This window comes from Notolepis coatsorum, assembly GCF_963971535.1.
Source record: "Notolepis coatsorum genome assembly, chromosome: 2".
Taxonomy (NCBI): domain Eukaryota; kingdom Metazoa; phylum Chordata; class Actinopteri; order Aulopiformes; family Paralepididae; genus Notolepis; species Notolepis coatsorum.
The window spans coordinates 163,091,754-163,113,805 of record NC_140166.1 but is presented as its reverse complement, the minus strand read 5'-3'; the positions used below and the strand labels follow the sequence as shown (position 1 = coordinate 163,113,805).

The window sequence follows — 22,052 nt, the reverse complement described above, 5'->3', positions numbered from 1 at the left end:
TCTACCGTGGAGTTACAAGCAGATACATACCCTTTTCTTCTCTGTGCATGCATTAGGCTTAGGGAACAGCCGCACCGTTTAGCTAGCTTAGCGTCATTCACTGGAAGTAGGTGTGCCAGTGTAGCCTAGTCAACAGTCACGGAATACACTCCAAATACAACTCCAACACTTTCCTGTAAACCTGTTGTGACCTGTGTATTTACCATGTGAAAAGAAATTATAGACTTCCGGTATGAGAGCAGACGGGTAACACACGTGCAAAAGAGCTCCTGGTCAAATGAGTGAAAAAACGAATAAAAAAAGACCCGAAAAGTAATTTAAAAGGAAAATGCTCACGAGAAGTAAGGAAGAGACAACGATTGTGAAGGAAATAGAAATGGAGAACATACGAGAAGGAGAGAATCCGAAGAAACAGAATCCCCGGAGCGAAGCCGAGAAAAGCCAGGCGAAAGAAGGGGGAGGTACAGCTGAGGCAGACACGGTAATGCCAGGATGGGCCGTGAACATGCAGGCCGGGATACTGGAGAACATAACAGCGGCGATAAAACTGAACACGGACACGATAAGGAATGATATTGGGAAGCTACGGGAGGAATTGAGGAAGGAACAGGAGGACTTCAGAGGTGAAATGAATACAGAAATCAAAAGGGTGGAGGAGAAGATGGCGGAACAGAACAGAAACGTGACCGAGTTACAGACTAGGACGGCTCACGCGGAGGAACATGTGTGGAACATGTGTGATTCAGAAACAAGAACAGATGGAGACAAAGATGTCGGACATGGAGGGGAGGTCACGGAGAAATAACATCAGAATATGGGGACTGAAAGAAGGAGTCGAAGGGGAATCGGTGACCCTATATGTGGAAAAACTTATCAAAGAACAAATGAAGGAAACGGGACTGGAAAAAATGGAGATACAGAGGGCCCACAGGGCGTTGGCTCCGAGACCACAACCGGACAGACCTCCGAGGGCGGTGATTATTAACTTTCTGAGATTCGAGGTTAAGGAATTGGTACTCAGAACCGCGTGGACCAAGAAGATTGAAATCGAAGGGAAAAGACTATCATTTGATCACGACTACTCGACAGCGGTAGCGATAACACGCAGGTCCTACGCGGGACTGAAGAAAACCCTGAAAGAAAACGGAATGAGATTCCAGTCACCCATGACCTCGCTAAGGATTCACTGGGAGGAAGGAGCGGCGATGTACGCGACGGCACGAGAAGCGGAGCGAGAGATGAGACGGCGAGGGATGAGGATGGCGGAGGATGGAGAAGGAAGGAGGCGGGAGGAACAGACGCGGAGCCTGCAGCAGAGATTGGAAGGAGCCCGCAGGTGGATCAGAGTGGAAGACCGAAACCGGAGGGAGGAGAGAGGAGAAGGCGGAGGTGAAACGTGACAGAGCGAGGACGGAGACGGATGAGGAGGCCAGACGGAGAGGAGGCGGGAGGAGACGAACGGATGAGTACACGCACAAGAGATTGAAAAAACTATTCAAATAGAGACAAAGTATAGAAACTGAAATAACATATGCATAAGCACACATTCCCAGGTAGAGGCAGGATATAGAAATGAACGTAACGTATACATGGACACATAATACACAAGCTGATGGAGGAAATAAATGGAAATATAACTAGGTTTGATAGGCGAGACACAGACCATACTGAAACAGATACATAGAAACACGCTGTGAGTAACACAGTTGGGAGGGATTAAGGGGATAAATGGACATCACATAGAAAATAGAGGAGAGGAAAAGAAAATAATAAGGGGTACACGGGAGACACCGCACACGGATATGGGAGGAAGGAGGGACAATGAAACATATGAGTCACATTGAGAGGGAACAAGAAAAGAGGGTCTTTGATCAAAAGGAAGGACAGAGCGCTTTTGACCAGGAGCTCGAAAGCAAAAAAAAAAACAGTAAGAAAGCTGGACAAATATGACGAGCGATTGGGGGCAAGGGTTTCAAACCCCCAAGCCGTCAGGAGGGGGCCCCTCGCTAGGAGGGCAATTACCCCTCACCCACCAGCAGGGGACAGGGGGGGACACAGGGACCCCCCGAACGCCTTGGGAGCACTTTATGTAAAGTTTATGTTTTTTATTTATGTTAATCATTATATGTATTCGGTGAAGAGAGCGGAGGCTCCAACCGGAGGGGGGAATGAGTGTGACATGGGGGGGACTGACAGACGAAAGAAGAAGAAAGATGACAAGGGTTAAAGGTATAAAAATGATGTCGTTAAACGTTAATGGAATGAATAATGCGATAAAAAGGGGCAAAGTGATGTTGAAATGTAAAAAAAGTGAGATGGAAGTGATTTTTCTGCAGGAGACACATTTGGTAGCACAGGGTCATGAGAAACTGAAGAGATTTGGATATGAAAATGCATACTATAGTTCCTTTGAACAAAACCCGAGGAGAGGAGTAATCACGTTAATCAAAAACACAGTCAAATTTGAATTGATCAAGGAAGTAAGAGACAAGGAGGGAAGGTTTGTTTTGGTGAAGGGGAAAATGGAGGGCCAAATGGTTACGTTAGTAAATGTTTATGCACCCCCAGAGAGTGAGAGGGATTTATATGAGACCATTTTTGACATGATAGTGATGGAACTAGAAGGGATATTGATATGTACGGGAGATTTTAACGTAGTACTGAATCACGACCTAGACACCACGAGTACTAGAAAAGGACGGGCGCCCATCAGTAGATATATGAATATTCAGATGACGGAAATGGGAATTACAGACGTTTGGAGGGAGATGCACGCCATGGACAGGGAATACACACATTACTCACACCCACACGTGACCAGTGATGCCACAGATTACTTGTAAAAGTAATCTGATTACTGATTACTGATTACTCCTTTAAAAAGTAATCTTAGTTACTTTACTGATTACTTGATTATCAGAGTAACTTAGTTACTTTGAAAGTAACTAGGTTACGAAGTCGTCGTCCCTGCTGCTGCCACAACATAAGAATGACAAAAAAAATTTAGTAAAATGTACTCAGTTTGAGTAAAATGTACTAATAGGGCAGGTAGGCCTATCTATAGATCTATAGATTTCACAAAAGATAAATGGTCAATAACACCACATGTAGGCTGATATGTAGCCTACCTTTGAGGCCTGCCCCATTCAGATATGGTTCTACGTTATTATTATTTATTATTGTGTGAATGAATGAATGAAAACTTTATTTAACAGATTGCAGAATGGGTACAATACAGTACGGCTCAATACATACAATTGTTAGGGGGATGCAGACCTGAGAAAGACGTTTGTCTTGTTTCCATCAGGGTCCCCCATTTTCAATTCATATAGACATTTATGACATACACAACATACATGACATTTATGGCATAGGGACATATAGGTATTTAGTACTGATACATTTGTGACATAAACGGTATTCAAATATACAGTACTGTTACCCCTAGATCCTGACAGAGTATATACATATGATGGGGAGGGGACTGTACATTAGGAGGGGGTGGGTGGGTGGGAGGGAAATATACACACGGCGGGGAGGGAATATATATACTGCAGTGTTGTCAGTGTGCTACTGACAACCTACATACTGCAGTATGGTGTTCCATGTTCATGAATAGTGCAAGCAAAAGATGTTTAACTCAAAGGTGGAACATACTGTTTGGCTGGTGTAGCTCCGACTCCGAGTCCTGTAGAAGTCGATGGTCGTGCTGTTCTGTATATTCCATATGCGGTAGACAGTATTTTGTTTCCTCCGCAAAGTGAATGTTTTTTTCACCCGGCTTAGTTTACACAAACGTTAAGTAGACTAGTGAACTTCCAGTGCAAGGAAGCGTTACGAGCGCGAGCGTCTCCCTGCTACTGTAGCTCGCAGGTCAGCCTGATAATAACAATAACAGCCGCGCCCACCAGCATGGCTCAACACGCGAGTTTGCGTGCTGTGACGTCACTCCCCAATACAAGGAAAAGCTTTCCAAACGTATATTTGACTGTCGAAAACGAAAGAAAATACTGCATTCCGCCTGCATTATGATGAGATAGTAACGAAATAGTAACGCACAGCCACTTGAACAAGTAACTGCAATCAGATTACTGGCTTGTAAAGATTAACGCGTTAGATTACTATTTTCGGGGGAAAGTAATCAGATTACAATAACGCGTTACTAGTGGCATCACTGCACGTGACGTATGCGAGAATAGACTACTTTTTGATGACGACGGGGGACAGTTACAGGGCACGGGAGAGCAGTATAGGAGTGGCGGACATATCGGATCACAGTGCCATATATCTGACAGTAGATCTAGAAGGGAGACGGAGGAACACGATTTGGAGACTAAATGTAGGAATATTAAATAACAAAGGGGTGGTGAGTCAGATCAAGGAGGAGATAGCCAGATATAAGGAAGAAAATGACAACGGGGCGGTAGACCCGAACATTCTATGGGACACACTGAAGGTAGTGATAAGGGGGAAATTGATGGAAAAAACAGCAATGCTGAAGAAGGCCAGAACGGAGACATATCACAATCTGATAGGGAAGCTAAAGAAGCTAGAGGGGAGACACCAGATATCAAAAGAACAGGAAACGCTCGGAGAAATCAAAGAAGTAAAGGCCAGGATAAATAGGGAATTATTGACGGAAATAGAAAAGAAAGCGAGGTTCATGAAACAAACGTACTATGAAGGGGGACCAAAAGCGACCAGACTGTTGGCTAGGAGAATTAGAACGCAACAGAAGTTGAACACGATACACACAATAAGGGATACAAAGACTAATGAAATATTGAGGGACCCAGCTGAAATAGAGAGGACATTTAGAGAATACTATGAGAAATTATACACACAGCCAAAAGCAGCGGGAGAAGAGGAAATAGAAACATATCTGGAGAAGCTAGAGTTACCATCGATAGGGAAAGAACAGAATGAAGAGTTAAATAAAATAATTACGGAACAAGAACTGGAAGATGCAATTAGTAGAGCTAAAAACAACAAGTCTCCGGGGAGCGACGGATTCCCATCGGAATTCTACAAGACATTTAGAACTGAATTAGCACCCATGTTAGGGGCGGCGTTCAGACACACGATGGAAGAGGGGAAAATGCCCCCCCTCGTGGAAGGAAGCCATAATCACCACGATACCGAAGGAAGGGAAGGATAGGGAATTATGTAGTAGTTTCAGACCTGTGTCCATACTCAACGTAGATTACAAGATGTATACATCTATAATATCAAAAAGATTTGAGACGTTTATGCCAGACATTATAGATGAAGATCAAACTGGATTTATTAAAGGGAGACAGACACAGGACAACGTGAGAAAGACATTACACATAGTAGAGGAGATACAAAAACAAGGGGGTAGCGCGGTACTGATTAGCCTAGATGCAGAAAAAGCGTTCGACAGTGTGAGCTGGACATTTTTATATAAAACATTGATGAGGTTCGGACTGAACGGGAGGGCGATGAAGATGATCAAGGCGCTATATCAAGAGCCGACAGCGAGGGTTAAGGTGAATGGCAGCTTGACGGATAGAATCAGATTAGAGAGGGCTACCAGACAGGGATGTTGTCTCTCACCGACGCTCTTCGCCATTTTCATAGAACCACTGGCACAACTGATCAGGCAAACCGAGGACATCAAGGGAGTAAGGATAAAGGGAACGGAATATAAACTAGGCTTATTTGCAGACGACGTGATAGTATACATGAGGCAACCAGAAAAGAGCTTCCCGGCACTGATGGATCTACTGAAGGAATATGGTCACTACTCAGGATACAAACTAAACGTGACAAAGACACAGACCTTAGCATGGAACTACTCTCCAACGACGGAAATTAGAGAACAGTACGGGATAAGATGGGACATGGACAAGATTAAATACTTAGGGGTGAACATCACGAGAGGGGTGGAGAAACTGTTTGAGGCGAATTATACACAGATAAATCAGAACATCAAGAGAGACCTAGAGAGATGGACAGTAATGCCCTTGGACTTCAATTCAAGAATAGAGGTCATTAAAATGAACATACTATCAAGGTTACTGTACCTATTCCAGTCACTACCGATACAAATACCACAGAATCAATTCAGGGAGTGGGACAGACTGATATCGAGGTTCATATGGGCGGGGAGAAGACCACGGGTCAGATATAAAACACTACAACTACCAAAGGAAGAGGGAGGGATGGCAGTACCCAGCCTACAAGATTATTACTATGCAGCACAACTGAGAGCAGTGACGTGCTGGTGTAACGACAGATAGCAGTCAGGGGTCCTGAGATGGGTAGCACATGACAAGAGATTCAAACCAGGGAGGTTAGACCATGGATTCAGAAGGTGGGAGAGGGGGGGGGGGGCAACAGCAATATGCAAAATGATAGAGAAGGGAGAAATGCAGACACTACAAAAATTAAAGGAGAAATTTGGACTAGAAAACAGGGACCACTTCAGATATCTACAGGTTAGAGACTACTACAACAAAGAAATAAGGGGGGCCAAAGACGAGGAACAGAATGGAATAATAAAGATGATAGTATGGGCATACAAAGGGGGGCAAGGAAGAGTAATATCAGCAATATACCGGGCTATAATGACCAGCAAGGGACACACGACCGATTACATAAGGGAGAAATGGGAGAGAGAGCTAGAGATAGAAATAACAGGGAAGGAATGGGGGAACATATGCGAGGTACAACATTCAACAACAGGATCGAGAATATGGAAAGAATTTGGATGGAAAAACATAATCAGATTCTTTATAACCCCAGAGCTGAAGGGAAAATATGCACCAACACAAAAAGCATGCTGGAGGATGTGTGGGAAGGAGGGGGCAAATCACACGCACATATTCTGGGGATGTCAGAAGCTGAAGGGGTATTGGGAGGAGATAGGGGAAGCAATGATCAGAATATTAGGATACGGGATACCACAAACAGGACTGGTGCTTTACTTAGGAGACCTGACACACGAGGGAATACAAGGGGGGGACAAATATTTAATAAAGATAATGTTGATAGCGGCCAGAAAAGCAATAACGAGACTGTGGTATAAGGAAGACCCACCGACAATAGCAAAATGGGTAGGAATAGTGGAAGAAATACAGGATATGGAAAGGATAACACACATGCTGAGGTTACAGGAAGAGAAATTTGGGGAAAGATGGGGAAAGTGGGAGGATTATAAAAGGAACGAGAACGACATCACAGAGGAAGAACCAAATGCAACACAAGAGAGCGAAGGGTAAAGGAGGAAAGATGTTCAAGCAGGGTCTATGAACCCATGTCACACACCTGTACTTTAGTTAATATTATCTATTTTGTTTTTGGGATATTACAAGTGCTGAATGCTTTTATACCTTATTATTTATGTCTGTTTAACGGTGTGATATTAAATATTTAGGGATGATGTGGTTTGTGTATGGGTGAAACAAAAGGCAAAGTGAAAGTTAATAAACAAGAGAAAAAAAAGAAAGGACGAAGGAGAAGGGAAGAAAGAAACTCAAGGAGGGTCTCTGGACCCAGATCACACATACAAACCTTAGTCAGCATTTATTGTCTTTGAGTAGGAATGACCTGTTTATGCCTGTTTAAGGGAGATACACAATCAGCCTTTGTATCAAATACCTAGAAAACAACAGTAGGGGAACCAGACAACTAACCATGTGATACCCATGTAAATATTTATGTGCACTGTTTTTTCTTTTTGTTTTTATTGTGATACTAGTCTCTTAATTTTTTATTATTTATTTTTTGTAAGTGCTGTCTGTCTAAATAAATGTTAATACAAAATTTAAGTTTAAAAAAAAAAAAAAAAATTATAATAATTAGACATTTTCGTTTTCTAAGCAGATATATACTCTGAATTTCTTTTTGCCGAACCACTGCTGCCTTGGCGCAGTGATTTCATCACCTCGAAAGGCCCGTTTTTCAAAAAAAAAGAGATTTCTCTATTTCTGCTAGGCGGGTAAACTCACTTTTGATCATTTCTCCGCCTCCTGCAGCTTTAAAGGGTTCTATTCTGAGAAGAGAAGAAGAAAAAAAGTTACTTTCAAATAGTTTCAACATTGTTTATGTTACGAGATCTTTCTCACCGACACTTCCTCCATCACAGGCCTTGAGAAGGTTCTGAGCCCTCAGCCTGACATCCAGAGGAATACTCTCAGCATGCAGGAGCTCGGGGTACAGACACACTGCCAGCACCTGAGACAGACAAGGACAAAGACAGGCCTTACTCAGAGCAAAAGACAGAGAACCAGACTCGTTTTTGTTACAGCATTGTTTTTCTTTTGTCTTTTGTTCTTGGCTCCTCAGCCTTAGGAGCAGCATCAAGTAGTACAAAAACTAAATTAATTTGCATATCGACACGCCCACCATCTCCTTATAAGGGCGAATGAGGCGGGTGTAAAACAGCCGAGTTTCGCCATCTGATCGCTGTCTGATATATTCAACAGAATGAATGAATGAATGAATGAATGAATTGTTTTATTTCAAATGTTTACAAACAAATAAACAAACAAAAAAATTTCTAACATTTTCACAAATAAACAAACGAAAAGGATAGGTTTGAAGCCGAAGGCTTATAGAGCAACCTACCCCTAATTCAAAAAACAAATTCAAAAAAGTTAAAGTTTTCAAAATATAATAAACAAACAAAAAAAATCAACAATCAAAAATCAACAAAAACCTTTCCTGAAAAGAACATAAGCCAACATAGGAAAATCAAAAATGCATCTGTAATACCAGAGTTTCATCCATTTTCCTCCGATTTTCTCCCATCCCAATGTTAGTCGTTATGCCAATTCCCAATCCCCTTCCTGGTCGCTGCGCACTTACCCCCCACAGTCAGATCATCTGGGAGAGTGGAGGCTATCACGTGCTTCCTCCGACACACGTCCAGCCAATCAACCGCTTCTTTTCACCTGGCAGCGCGGATATTCTCCGAGAGGGCGTAGCGTGTGGAAGGATCACACTATCCCACTCAGGTCCCATCCGCACTTAGCAAGCGCCCCGACCGAACTGTAGGAGTCGCTGTTTACAACGACCCGGACCCACCCCGCCAGCTTCTCCCACCCTCTAATACTGCCAATTGTATTAGTGTGAACGGCCAGCCAAGCTGGTGACAACCCCGGAGCTGTGAGCTGGATTCGAACAGGCGAATCCAGCTCACAGCTCCGGGGTTGGTGACGAACGCAATCTCCGCTACGCCACCTAACCCCTGTTTTTAAACATCTTTTTAAACTTAAAAATACTCCTGCTGTTTTTTATTTCATCCGGTATATTGTTCCAGAGTTTCACTCCTTTAACTGACACAGACATACTTTTAAGTGTAGTTCGAGCTCTAGGCTGTTTCAAATTGAGTGTTCTTCTTAAATTATACGTCACCTCTCGTTCTTTAAACAAAATGTGTAAGTTACATGGCAGTTGATAACTTCTAGCTTTAAAAACTATCTCTGCTGTTTTAAGATCAACTAAGTCGAGGAACTTTAATGCCCTTAGTTAAAAAAAAACAGTGTGTTTGTAGGATGGAGATAACTATCATTGTTCACAACCCTTATTGCCTTTTTCTGTAAGATGATAATAGGATTCAGATTAGTTTTGTATGTGTTTCCCCAAGTTTATATACAGTAAGTTAGATATGGTAATAAAAGAGTACAATAAATTGTGTATAATGATCTCAAATTTAATGTGTCTGGTTTTTCTTAAGATACCTAAGCTATACACGCTGTTTTTTTCTTTACATAGTTAATATGAGTTTTCCAGCTGAGGTTTTGGTCTATCACGACCCCCAAAAAAGTATATTCATTTACTCTTTCAAGATGAACATTATCTATGCATATCTCTACTTGAGTATCCGGATGTTTTTTTTTTTTTTTATTACCAAACAAAATAAATTTAGACTTACTTATATTTAAGGAGAGTTTGTTAGTATCAAGCCAACATTTCAGCTTCCCCAGTTCACCTGTAATATTTGTTAGCAACTGTTGTAGGTATGCACCTGACAAAAAAATTTGGTATCATCTGCAAAAATGACAAATTTAAGTTTATCAGAAACATCAATGATATCATTAATATACAATATAAATAATTTCGGTCCCAAAATGGATCCTTGCGGTACCCCACATGTTATCACTTTGCAGGATGATCTGGTCTCCCCCATCTGCACACATTGTTATTTGTTTCCTATTTTCTATGTCACTTTTTATCCAACTGAGCCCTATCCCTCTAATTCCATACTTTTCAAGTTTTCTGAGTAAAATATCATGGTCAATGGTATCGAAAGCTTTTTTCAGATCAATAAAAACTCCAACTGCATACTGTTTATTATCGATTGAATTTGTTAAAGGGGACATGTACTGCTATTCCTAGCACTATTTGGGCAACTTTACACAATTCCTATTAGTCTATTGAAGACATCTGTAAGTTTTTTTTTCAAAAAAATGCATTGTTTTATATTTCTAATCAAGTACTCAAAACCATCATTTTCCAGCTTCAAGATTTCAGGCTGTTATGGCCTGGCTCCGCCCATAAGCACTTTGAGTGACAGTCAGCCCACACAGCGACTGGTAGACAGAGAGAGATAGAGAGAGAGAGAGAGAGAGAGAGAGAGAGAGAGAGAGAGAGAGAGAGAGAGAGAGAGAGAGAGAGAGAGAGAGCTTCTTCCAGAGCGAAACCCGACACCTCTGCACACACTCCGGAGGGAGAGAGAGAGAGAGAGAGAGAGAGAGAGAGAGAGAGAGAGAGAGAGAGAGAGAGAGAGAGAGAGAGAGAGAGAGAGAGAGAGAGAGAGAGAGAGAGAGATTTTGATTTGATTTTATTACGGATCCCCATTAGCTGGTGGCATGGCAACCAGCTAGTCTTCCTGGGGTCCACACAAAAAACACACAAAAACAATTACTGCAAAACAGATTTATTAAAAGCCAGTACTCAACATACAATACACAATGAAACTAACAATTAAGATGGCTAAAATGACATGCAAGCAAAGAAACAGAAAACAAAAAAACAAAACAAAATACTAAATACAGTGTTAAATACAATTTATGATTGTTTTTAAAATTGAATATTTTTAAGAATTGCTTTTAGAATGCTCATCAATGTTACTAATTATTAAAAGTCAGTACTCAACACACAATACACAATGAAACCAACAACTAAGATGGCCAAAATTACATGTAAGCAAAGAAACAGAAAACAAAAAAACAAAACAAAATACAAAATACAGTGTTAAATACAATACAAGAGAGAGAGAGAGAGAGAGAGAGAGGGGGGGGGGTGGGAGAGAGAGAGAGAGAGAGAGAGAGAGAGCTTCTTCCAGAGCGAAACCCGACACCTCTGCAGCTTGTGGGCCTCCCTTCCTCCCCTCTCCCGTGTGCCGCGCAGCAGGTCCCCCCCCCCCCCCCCCCCCCCCCCCCCCCCCCAAGTGCTCCCTCTCTCTCTCTCCCTCCAGAGCGCACGCAGAGGCGTCGGGCCCCACTCCGCCTCGCAGCATGAGGAAGTGGCTTCCACTCGCTGTCTCGGGCATTAGCTCCAACCACAGAGCCAATCGCATCACTGTGCACTACCCAGCGTCCGAATGACGTGACTCAGTCGTTCAAATCAAAATGGCCTGATTTACTGGAGGAGGAAAGGGGCTGAGCTGAATCAGAGCAATCCGCCAATATGGTATTTAGACACTAAAACACATTGATACGAACTCCTATTACTATAATACAATGCTAGAGACTGAAAAATGACATTTATAGTACATGTCACCTTTAACTCTTCTGCTACCTGCATGAGAGCCATTGATGTGGATCTGTTAGTTCTGAATCCATACTGGCTTCTCATTCTTATCAATAAAACTGTCCAGACGTGCAACAAAAAGTTTTTCCAGAATTTTAGAAAATTGAGGAAGTAAAGAAACAGGACTTCCGGTTTGACAACAGCATGTAGTAGTCACGTCGGTCATGAGCTCCGCTCCCGTTCATGTTAATTTCGCTTCAAACTCCACTTTTTACAACACTAATGTGTTTAAACCTCGACGTATATATTAACTAAGACCTTCTACTAACTATATCAACAGAAAGAATCAAGATGGCATGAAAGAAAGACCAAGTAAAGAAACGCGGAGCAGACAATCTAACGGCAGACCCTGTGGAGACGCGCTCCGTGAAGGCACGGGCAGGCGAGTTCGAGAATAAAACAACCGATAATATCATCTCTTCCACCGCTCCCGCAACCTCATCCGAGACAGACATGGAGTATACATCATCCGATTTCGAGTCACTGGCTAATCTGATAAAGAACCTGACCGACAAGGTAAAGATCTTAACCGACAAGGTGGACAAGCTTGATGATAAGATTGATAAGGTTGACGCCAAGGCTAACAGGGCTGACGTTAAGGCTGACGCTTTCAAGTTATCTATCGAAGCTAAATTAGAAGAATTTAAAGCAGCGGCTGCAGTACAGACCGAGCGCATTATTGCAGTTGAAACCACCGTGGGCGAATATACACTGAAATTTGCTGAGGGCGATAAGGCTCTACATGACGATATCGCGGAACTAGCGGTGGAGATGGAAGAGGCTGACAATAAACGTTTGCATAAGATACTTGACAACAACGAGAAAACAACGGATAGGTTGTTCAAAATCGAACATTATTCCCGTAGATTTAATATCCGTATAGTGGGATTGGATGAATCAGTCAAATGCACAGACGACTCGTTCGCGACAGTGTTAGCTGAAATTCTAGGTTCAGATATCCTCCCTACAACGCCGACAGTGGATCAACGCTACAGAATCGGCACCCGAGACTACAACAACAACAAAGCGAGGGTGATCATTGCTAGCCTGCGTAAAACTGAGGGATGCACGGAAGTGGGGAAAACTGATATACAATGGGAAACAAGTGTCGTTCTATGAGGATATGTGCAGGGAGGCTATAACCCTACGAGCCCGTTACAAGGAGGTGATGCATCAGCTCTATGAGAAAAAATTCCGTCCTATCCTACGTTATCCAGCGAATCTTTCCATTGTGGAGGAAAATGGAAAAAGGTTCGGGCTCCGTTCGCCTGAAGACGCCGAAGAATACATGAAGAAAATACAACGTGGATGACAAGTTTATTCATCTTTTTTTTTATTTATCTATGTTGGATAACTTTGCTATGGCTCGGACATCAAAAACGGCATCAAACAAGCTTTTGACAACATTGAGGTATAAATAGTTTAATACGAAACGCTAGACACTATATTTATAGATTTATGGTTTTGTGCAGGTCATGATCTGATGTCGACATTTTGGAACATTCTGGATTTTTTCGAACGCTCTGTGTCATATTGGAATATACTGGAATACACTGGAATGATATTACCCTATGGCATGAAGAATGCCCTGGAACATAAACATCAGCTTTCCACAAGTCATGATCGGTGGCTAACATTCTGGAATACACTGGACTTTTTCAATGAAGGCCCTGGAACAATAACATCGGTATGTGACCTGCACATGAACCAGATATGGAAGAACAATAAACCTTCATAACGGATTAATGCCCACCCTTGTCGGGGGACGAACTGCATACAAGTATTTAAAAACCTCCTTTTCATCTAGATGTGTAAGCTTGGCAAAGTTATTTTAAAATTTAAGCAGTTGTTCCCTAATTTTAGGGATTTCTATAATTTTGTTCTAAACATCTTTCTTTCTTTTTATCTGTTTCTGAAATGTTCTAACCTATACATGTTAGTAGAAGGTTCAAATGAGTATACTAATTGAGGCATATTTTTCATTTTATTTTGACATTCTATTAAATTAGAATTAAAAGTTTTAGATCCTATGGCAATTTGCATAGGAAAGTTAAGGATAAATGGCTCATTCTGGGCTAACCGGTGGTGTAAGGGAGGGTGGAGTTGTACGCGAAGGGGGTGTCAAAGGAACACAGGTACCTTGTACAGCTCTTTAAGGGAGGGGGGTTCAGGGGATTATATGTATATATGTATGTTTTTAAGCTCGGCTCTCAACAGGACCTCAATAATTGGATATATATCCATTGTGAATTCGTACTCCAGACGCATTACAAACAAGTACACAACAACTTGTATAGATTATGGCTAGTTTGAATATAATGATTTGGAATACTGGGGGAATAAACAAACAACACAAACGCAAAAGCGTGCTCACACTGATGAAAAACAAACAGGTTGATGTGGCTCTTTTAAGCGAAACGCACCGTTTAGTGGAAGACAAAGTAATGCTAGCGGACAACATATATCATAACATTAGCCACTCTTCCTTTGGAACGAGATCCCGTGGAGTTGCTATAGTCGCGAAACGGAAGTTGAATATTGAATTGCAGGACGTATGGTTTGATACAGATGGTCGGATAACCATAGCTAAAATTGTATACAGTAACAGGAAAATAGCGTTGGTAGCGGCATATGCCCCAAATCTTTACGAGGCTAACTTCTACGCTACACTTACCAGAACAATGTTAAACCTTCCTGAATACTCATTTATAATTGGCGCAGATTTTAATGCCATTTGGGATCCCGGGATGGATAAATCTTATCCCACGATTTCCAATGATCAGAAAAATTCATCTAATGCACTAAAGGATTGGTCTAAGAATACAGGTGTAAATGACCTATGGCGATCACTCAACCCAACGGCCCGGAAGTACTCTTGTCGATCTACAAGACACAAGACATTCTCCAGAATAGATTATGTTTTTGCATCCCCTAGACTATTTGATAACTATGATGTGGAAATGGTTCCCAATGCATCAGATCACTGCTATTTACTCCTAAAAGGATCATTTGGTATACTGTCATCCCGAGCCCCAAGATGACGATTTAACTCGATATTGCTGAAAAACAATGAATTCATTACACAATTCAAAGAAGCACTTGTTGAATTCCTGCTGGAGAATGCGGAATCGGTACAGGACCCCAGAATATTATGGATGTCGGTAAAGGGATTTATCAAGGAAGATGCTAAACAGTTAGAAACACCCATCACACTAGATGAACTTAGGGAGGCTATATCTGAAATGCAAATTGGTAAGGCTCCTGGAAGGGACGGTATCCCACCAGAAATATACCTCTCATGCTGGGATGTAATTGGACCCCTATTACTTAATATGATTTTATACTCAATCAAGGAGGGGAATTTCCATAAGATCGACAATATTGCACTCATAACAGTCCTCCTTAAAAAAGACAAAGACCCCACCGATTGCGGTAGTTATAGACCCTTGAGCCTCCTCGGAACCGATATCAAGCTGTATTCCAAGGTATTAGCCATCAGACTTCAAAAGCATATGACATCTTTAGTTCATCCTGATCAGACTGGCTTCATAAGAGGCCGCTTGATCACGGATAATATAAGACGGTTACTACATGTGCTAGATGCCAGCAAGGATGACACCCCACCTATAGCGATGCTGTCCCTGGATGCGATGAAATCCTTTGATAGGTTGGAATGGTCTTATTTATGGGCAGTACTAGAAAGGATGGGGTTAGGAAACGGATTCATTGAGATGATAAATACAAAGACCCATCGGCCATGATTACAACAGGTATAATCACCTCCGAAATCTTTCCGGTATCGCGCTCCTCCAGACAGGGTTGCCCTCTTAGTCCCGGACTATTCACTTTATCATTAGAGCCTTTAGCACAATATAAGACAATCCCAATGCATAGAACCAATCGCAATTAGGGGCACACAACATCATATTAGTTTATATGCGGACACCGTAATATTGTTCATGCAAGACCCTACCACCTCAATGCCTCATCTTCTCAAGTTGATTGATGACTTTGGCAATCTATCGGGATTTAGGATAAATTGGCCAAAGTCGGCCTTCCTACCACTTAATGCCCCTGCAAAGAATATACTCCTTCCAGAAAAAATACCAATGGTAAAACACTTCAGATGTTTAGGAGTTGAGGTATGCCCTACTATAAGCCAAACGGTGAAGTACAATTACACAAAATTCCAAGATAAGATCAAATATGACTTTGACAGGTGGTCCAAACTTAAAAACTCAGTACAGGCCCGAGTATCAATAGTTAAGATGGATGTTTTACCTAGAATCAACTTCATTAGCTCAATGTTACCGTTACCCCCTCCTGATGGTTACTGGAAAAAATTACACTCCACCGCATATAATTTTTTTTGGAATAACAAACCTCCACGAATAAAAAGATCCACCGCACAGAGAAACAAAGCCGACGGAGGTTTAGCATTTCCAGACTTTTACCACTATTTTAAAGCGTACTCTTTAAGACCACTGACAACCTGGTTTGACTCCAAAGCATCTGTATCCTGGAGAAACTTAGAAGAAAATATAGTAGCACCACATAGACTGCAGGACATAGTATACACCATATTATCAATTAAGCAATGCGAATTGAAATTTGGCCCCCTTATTACACATGTGATTCGGATATGGCGTGAAACACAAAAAAAATATTCTAACCAACATAAATGGCATAGCCATACTCCCCTATTCAATAACAATGCACTCCTTATTGGAAAACGACCTATCAGATACCCCAAATGGGAAAAGCAGGACATACATACATTGGGAGATGTTTTCAACAAACTGGGTTTTTGTAGCTATCAAGATATACATAACAAATTTAACCTCACCAGTTCCACATATTATTTTTACGCACAGTTATTGGAATGTTTGAAGGCTCATGGAGTCCCATTAAAGATACCAATTGAGCACCACAGATATCACAAATTCTTCTATGAAAGAGAGACATCGAGAGGCTTCGTATCTGATTTTTATCATCACTTACTAACGTCTTTGTATGGAATCCTTCCTCTAGACTCAGTCTGGAGGAGGGATATACCAGACTTGGAAATAGATTTTGATTGGCAAGAAGTCTGGGCAAACGTTCGAATTGCGTCACGCAACCCGGATCAACAAATTAATCTTAATTATATTCATAGGACATACCTGACTCCTATAAGATTGAACAGAATGGGACTTAGACAAGATTCTCTATGTTCCTTATGTACAAATGGTGATGAGGGTACATTTATGCACATGTATTGGGATTGCCCACCGATTAAGATATTCTGGGAAGAAGTGACCCTGCAATTATCAGAATTCTTATTTCTGAACATACCTGTACACTCCTCTGTATTGCTGTTGAATGATGTTTTTCAGTTTGCAGCCCCTATACAGCTAAAGAGACTAGTTTTATCCGGTCTCACAGCTGCTAAAAAGCTGATAGCATCACAATGGATTCAACCGGATAAAATGTGCCGGAAGGTATGGGTTCTTACCTATCTCGATGTGATTTATCTAGAGATATCTACAGCAAGAATTTTAGGTGTCAGTGAAACCAACATTGCAATCTGGTTAGAAGTGGTGGAGAGATTAAAGGCTAGCATATGAATTGTAGTGCCTGGTTAGAAACAAATGAAAATGGATGGATTATCCAAGTGGGGGTCCTGGGGGGAAGAGCGAGCAAGAGCATATTATGTATGTATTGTATTAGATAGCAAGTATTAGGTATATATCTCGTAAACTACATTTATATTGATTCAAATGGAATGTATAGTCCTGTGATTTACTTGATTTACTTTGGATGTTTACTGTTAATGCTTGTGGGTCTAATTTTATGTTATGTTTAAAAAATAATAATAATAATAAAATACAAAAAATACAAAAAAAAAAACAGGCCTATAATTTGTAAAAACTAAATGTTCTCCTGCTTTATGTATTGGAATTACTTTGGATGTTTTCATTTCAGTTGGAAAGGTCCCGATCCTAAAAGATAGATTATATATGAAAGTAATTGGATCTACAATTTCTTTGATTTGTTTTTTAATAAGAGTGTGACATCTAACACTAGCGAAGCAAACAGCGGGCATGCCGGAGCTCACGCTAATGCTAGCGAAGCTAACAGCCGGCACATCGGAGCACACGCTAACGACGAGACGACGAGGAAAACAGAGCCACGAGCGACGCGACTAGCAAACACGACCCAGACTGAGCAAACGGCTAACAGCGAAGAGACTACCATGCGCAGAGGAGAACGTCGCGGTAGCCGACACCGAAGGTACGAGACCAGCGTTAACATGCCGGCTATTGAAAAGGCTAGTGGTACAGCTAGCGAGGCTTCACCAAGGCCACAGGACTGTGGTAAGAACCGGCAGACTAGGCCTAATCCAAAAACAAACGGCCCCAAAACTGTTGGAAAGAACAATGCTAACCCCACACAAAAAACTGCATTGCACCCCCTGGTGGCCGGGGGTGAAATTGCTAAAAAGAAAAAAAAAAAAAATCAAGATAATTTTTATTTTAATAAAATTATAATAATTGTGAGAAACAAATCTGAATTCTATTATGTTTTGTTTTACAATACATTCATTTTATAGTAGTAATCATGTCACATTATAAGGCGAACCTTCTGTAGTGTGGCAGTGAAAGGGTTAACGCGCGGCCAAGCACCACCATTCGCAGCAGCAGCAGCAGAATGCCCCACGCGATAGTACATTGTAACGCTTGTACAAAGATGATAATTAATGTATCTGGATAACCAATGCACGGATTTTGTCGAGGCAGGTAGCGTTATTTCGGGAAAATTGATATCTATAGTCTGGTATATTTTTCGTCCACGAAAAATGGAGGCTGTAATAATTATTATTGCTCGAGAGTCTCTATGAATAATAATAATTAGAGCCTCCATTTTTCATGGACGAAAAATATACCAGACTATAGATATCAATTTCCCCGAAATAATGCTACCTGCCCCGACAGAATCCGTTCATTGGTTATCCAGATACAGATGAATTAGCATCTTAGAATAACAAATAACACGTAAAAGACAAACGCAACATCTTTTTCTTTTCTTTTCTCCAGCGCGACCAGCACATCTTTCGTTGGATTGGCATGTCTAATAATGCTGTTATTAGAAAATGTGAACTTTTGTTTGTACAGCCTTTGACAACCTACTGTATGCATACGTGTGCGCGGCTGTGCGCTTGGCAGAGTGTTGCACAGTATTTTGTTATTTTTGTATGTCATGTTTGGTACAGTAAAGTGGTCTAGTGGAGCAGCAATATACTTGTTGTGGTCTTTTTATTTTAGTATTTCCTTCTTTATCTTTGTCACTTTGTCAATGATTAAGAGTAAGTCAGTTAAAAATGATCCCCCGTAGTGCTGTGTGTGTGAGTGTGTGTGTGTGCTGCTGTACTACCTAAATAAAATAAAAAATTAGGGGTTAGGGCATTGTAAAAACGCTAAAATAATAAAATAAAGGTCAAAAAAATCGCGCGCGCGGGTATCGTTTGCCAAGCAGTCGCACCCCCTGGCGTCAAGTTCAAACTCTGCCTATGTGGCAAACACAGAAAACATATGTCTAGACAACACATCTGTGAAAGAGCTGGCCGAAATACTTCCAACACTCATCAGACCGGGCATAACAAAAATTGTCATTCACTCTGGATCGTTTGACATCCTGCGAAAGAAGACGGGCACAGAGACTTTGAAAGAGGATTTCACACGTTTAATGAACACACTAGACAAACATCAGTCTGTGTACATAGACACTGATGTGTCCATCAGTGGACCAATTGCATGCTTTCGCAAAGGACAAGAAGCCTTTAGTCGACTCCTAAATTTTAATTCATGTGTAGAAGGGTGGATTATCCCTGTTTATGGGAGTAGTAGTACACAGCCACCTGGTAGCAGGATACTATAGAGTTGGATCTATATGTACCCCCGTCTTTGGCCCGGAACGTCGTTCTGGAGGGCGTGCAGCAGGAGTGGATGGGGCCCAGGATTTACTAACCTGGGGAATGGTACTCTGGTCTCCCTCGCCTTCCAAGACGGTCAGCAGTAGCTCCCCACACACTCTCACTTCCCCCAGTACCTCCGACAGCCCTCCCACACCCGGTGACTGTCAGTTCAATAGTGTTATTGGGCTTCCCTTTAAGCAGTACCCTTCCTTGACCACCTGTATAGACCCTTTAATTAATATGCTGTGAATGGGGTGGAAGGGTTAAATAGTTATACCAGTCACAAATATTTACCCAGGGGTTAGGTTAGCATATGTGGAAGAAACAGACACACACACAGTGCTCCCAATTATGTCTACTTTATGTAAAGCCTGGTCAGTTTATCAGTTACAAGTTGTACTTCAGATTATTCATATAGCACTTATTCATAAACGGCACCGGGTGCTCTCACTGGTAATGTAGGGGAACACTATTCCCATCATAGGCACCGCGTGCTCAATACATTAATAATAACCCCGCTTGGATTAGGGAAGACCCAGGCACAAAGTAGGTCATTCATTGGGAATTCAAATAACAATACAATAATACAAAAATATAAAAGAAACCAGTTAAATGTGGGCCCACGTTACCAAATAAAACCTACACTAAAGCCGGCTTATATTGTTTGGGGTACCCCTTAGACACTGGTCGTTAGCGTTCGCTTGAATGGACATTGCTGTGGGCACACGAGGTACCGTTCGTACTTAGCCAAGATGGCGGACCCACTCTTATCACCTCTCGTCCAGGTGACAAGATGGCGTCGGGCAATCCCACGAGCACAGCCAGCGGGTTGGGGTGAACAGCATGGGCAGTGGTGAACTGGAGGAGCATGCTGTGGTGGCGACCTCTGCTGGTGGGAAGAGGCGTCCTCTGCGGCGTCGGGGAGACGTCCACTGCTGGCTGCTGTTTGATGCTGGCGCGTGAGCTAATACTGTTTGGCTACCCTAAACACAGCTAAACTGTGGGTCTGAGTGCACCCTCCTGCTATCGGTTGTACTTCTAACGCAACGTGGCTGACTGTACCACCGGTCTTCAGTGCCGCGCGCCCGGTAGTCTACTGGAGTCAAATGGAGCCGTTAGCAGCATGCTAATACACCGCACACTTACTACTATAACCCGTTAACTATGGACGTTAGTCCTTCTTTCCGTATCGCTTACTCACACACTATCGCTGGTACTTCTAGGATAACACGTCAACTAGCAAGTACTTCTTATCACCCGTCGCTCTCCAACGGGGCTCTTCAACATCACTCCTTCAACGGGGCTCTTCCTGAGCACACGCCCGCTGCGACTGTTCATGGTCGAGTTCACTGCCGAAGAGAGCTTCCTGGTGCTCCGGCTCCCAGGTAATCCTCTCTTCCTCATTGCTTCCCTCTCTCCTCCGCTCCACCTGCCACCACTGCCACCACTGCCCCCTGCTGGCAACCGCAACTGATCCCACTATAGGACCACTTCAGCACGGGAGAAAGATGCTTCAATGTTATTGTTAGTGATCCATAATGAAGCCGGAGAAGAGTAGCACCTCACCTCGTTATTAGACCGGGCGAGATATCAAAAGGAACACTGTTTAGCACACTTTATACACACACAGGGAAAGTAACAGTTAGGCTACGTTTAGACGGAGAGAGTCTGAACAGAAACGCAAAAGTCGTCTTGCGGTCTCACTTTTAATTTTGCGTTTAGACTAGCGTTTTGGGATGGAATTCTCCGTGCAGACGAGGCTGTAACGACTCGAGACGACTGAGCCCCGCTGTCACACGATTGGCGCATATGTCACATGACGTGCTGTGAAGACCCGCCCTACTCTGCCTCTGATTCGCAGACTGTGGGTGGGGAATGTGATTGGACCAAAGCAGAGTCACTCACAGACAGTGGGTCCAGTCACGCCGCGGGACAGATTCTTGTGTATTTAAAAGTACTGCCAATGTAGCCTTCAGGTGATCGCCATGGATAGAATCAGACATGCTTTGTTTACGCTTCTAGGCTACTGGCACATGCCTGTGATGTAAGCAGTACGTGCAACGAGAGCCTTGACAACCCTTTCGTCATCGTTTTATGCGGTTTGACAGTTTAGATGATAGTGCAAAGGTTTATCGTTTCTAGGAATTCCACCCTGGAAGGTAGTCTCACTTTTAGTTGCTTAGTTATAAATGTAGACTTAATTAACCAAGCTAGTTGACTTATTTAACTAGGCTGGTTGACTTATTTTATACCAGGCTAGTTGACTTATTTAACTGGGCTGGTTGACTTATTTTATACCAGGCTAGTTGACTTATTT

At 42.2% G+C, this 22,052-nt stretch overlaps 1 protein-coding gene across 1 annotated transcript in view; it reads right to left on the bottom strand.

Moving 5' to 3' along the window:
• Positions 1-22,052, bottom strand: part of LOC311223597 (alanine aminotransferase 2-like) — a gene marked incomplete at both ends in the record, with an annotated part of 47,899 nt that overhangs the window by 21,218 nt on the left and 4,629 nt on the right. The window contains one exon of the mRNA XM_084308374.1: positions 8,091-8,199. Coding sequence (XP_084164500.1) covers positions 8,091-8,199 — 109 coding nt within the window. The remainder of the gene's footprint in view (positions 1-8,090; positions 8,200-22,052) is intronic.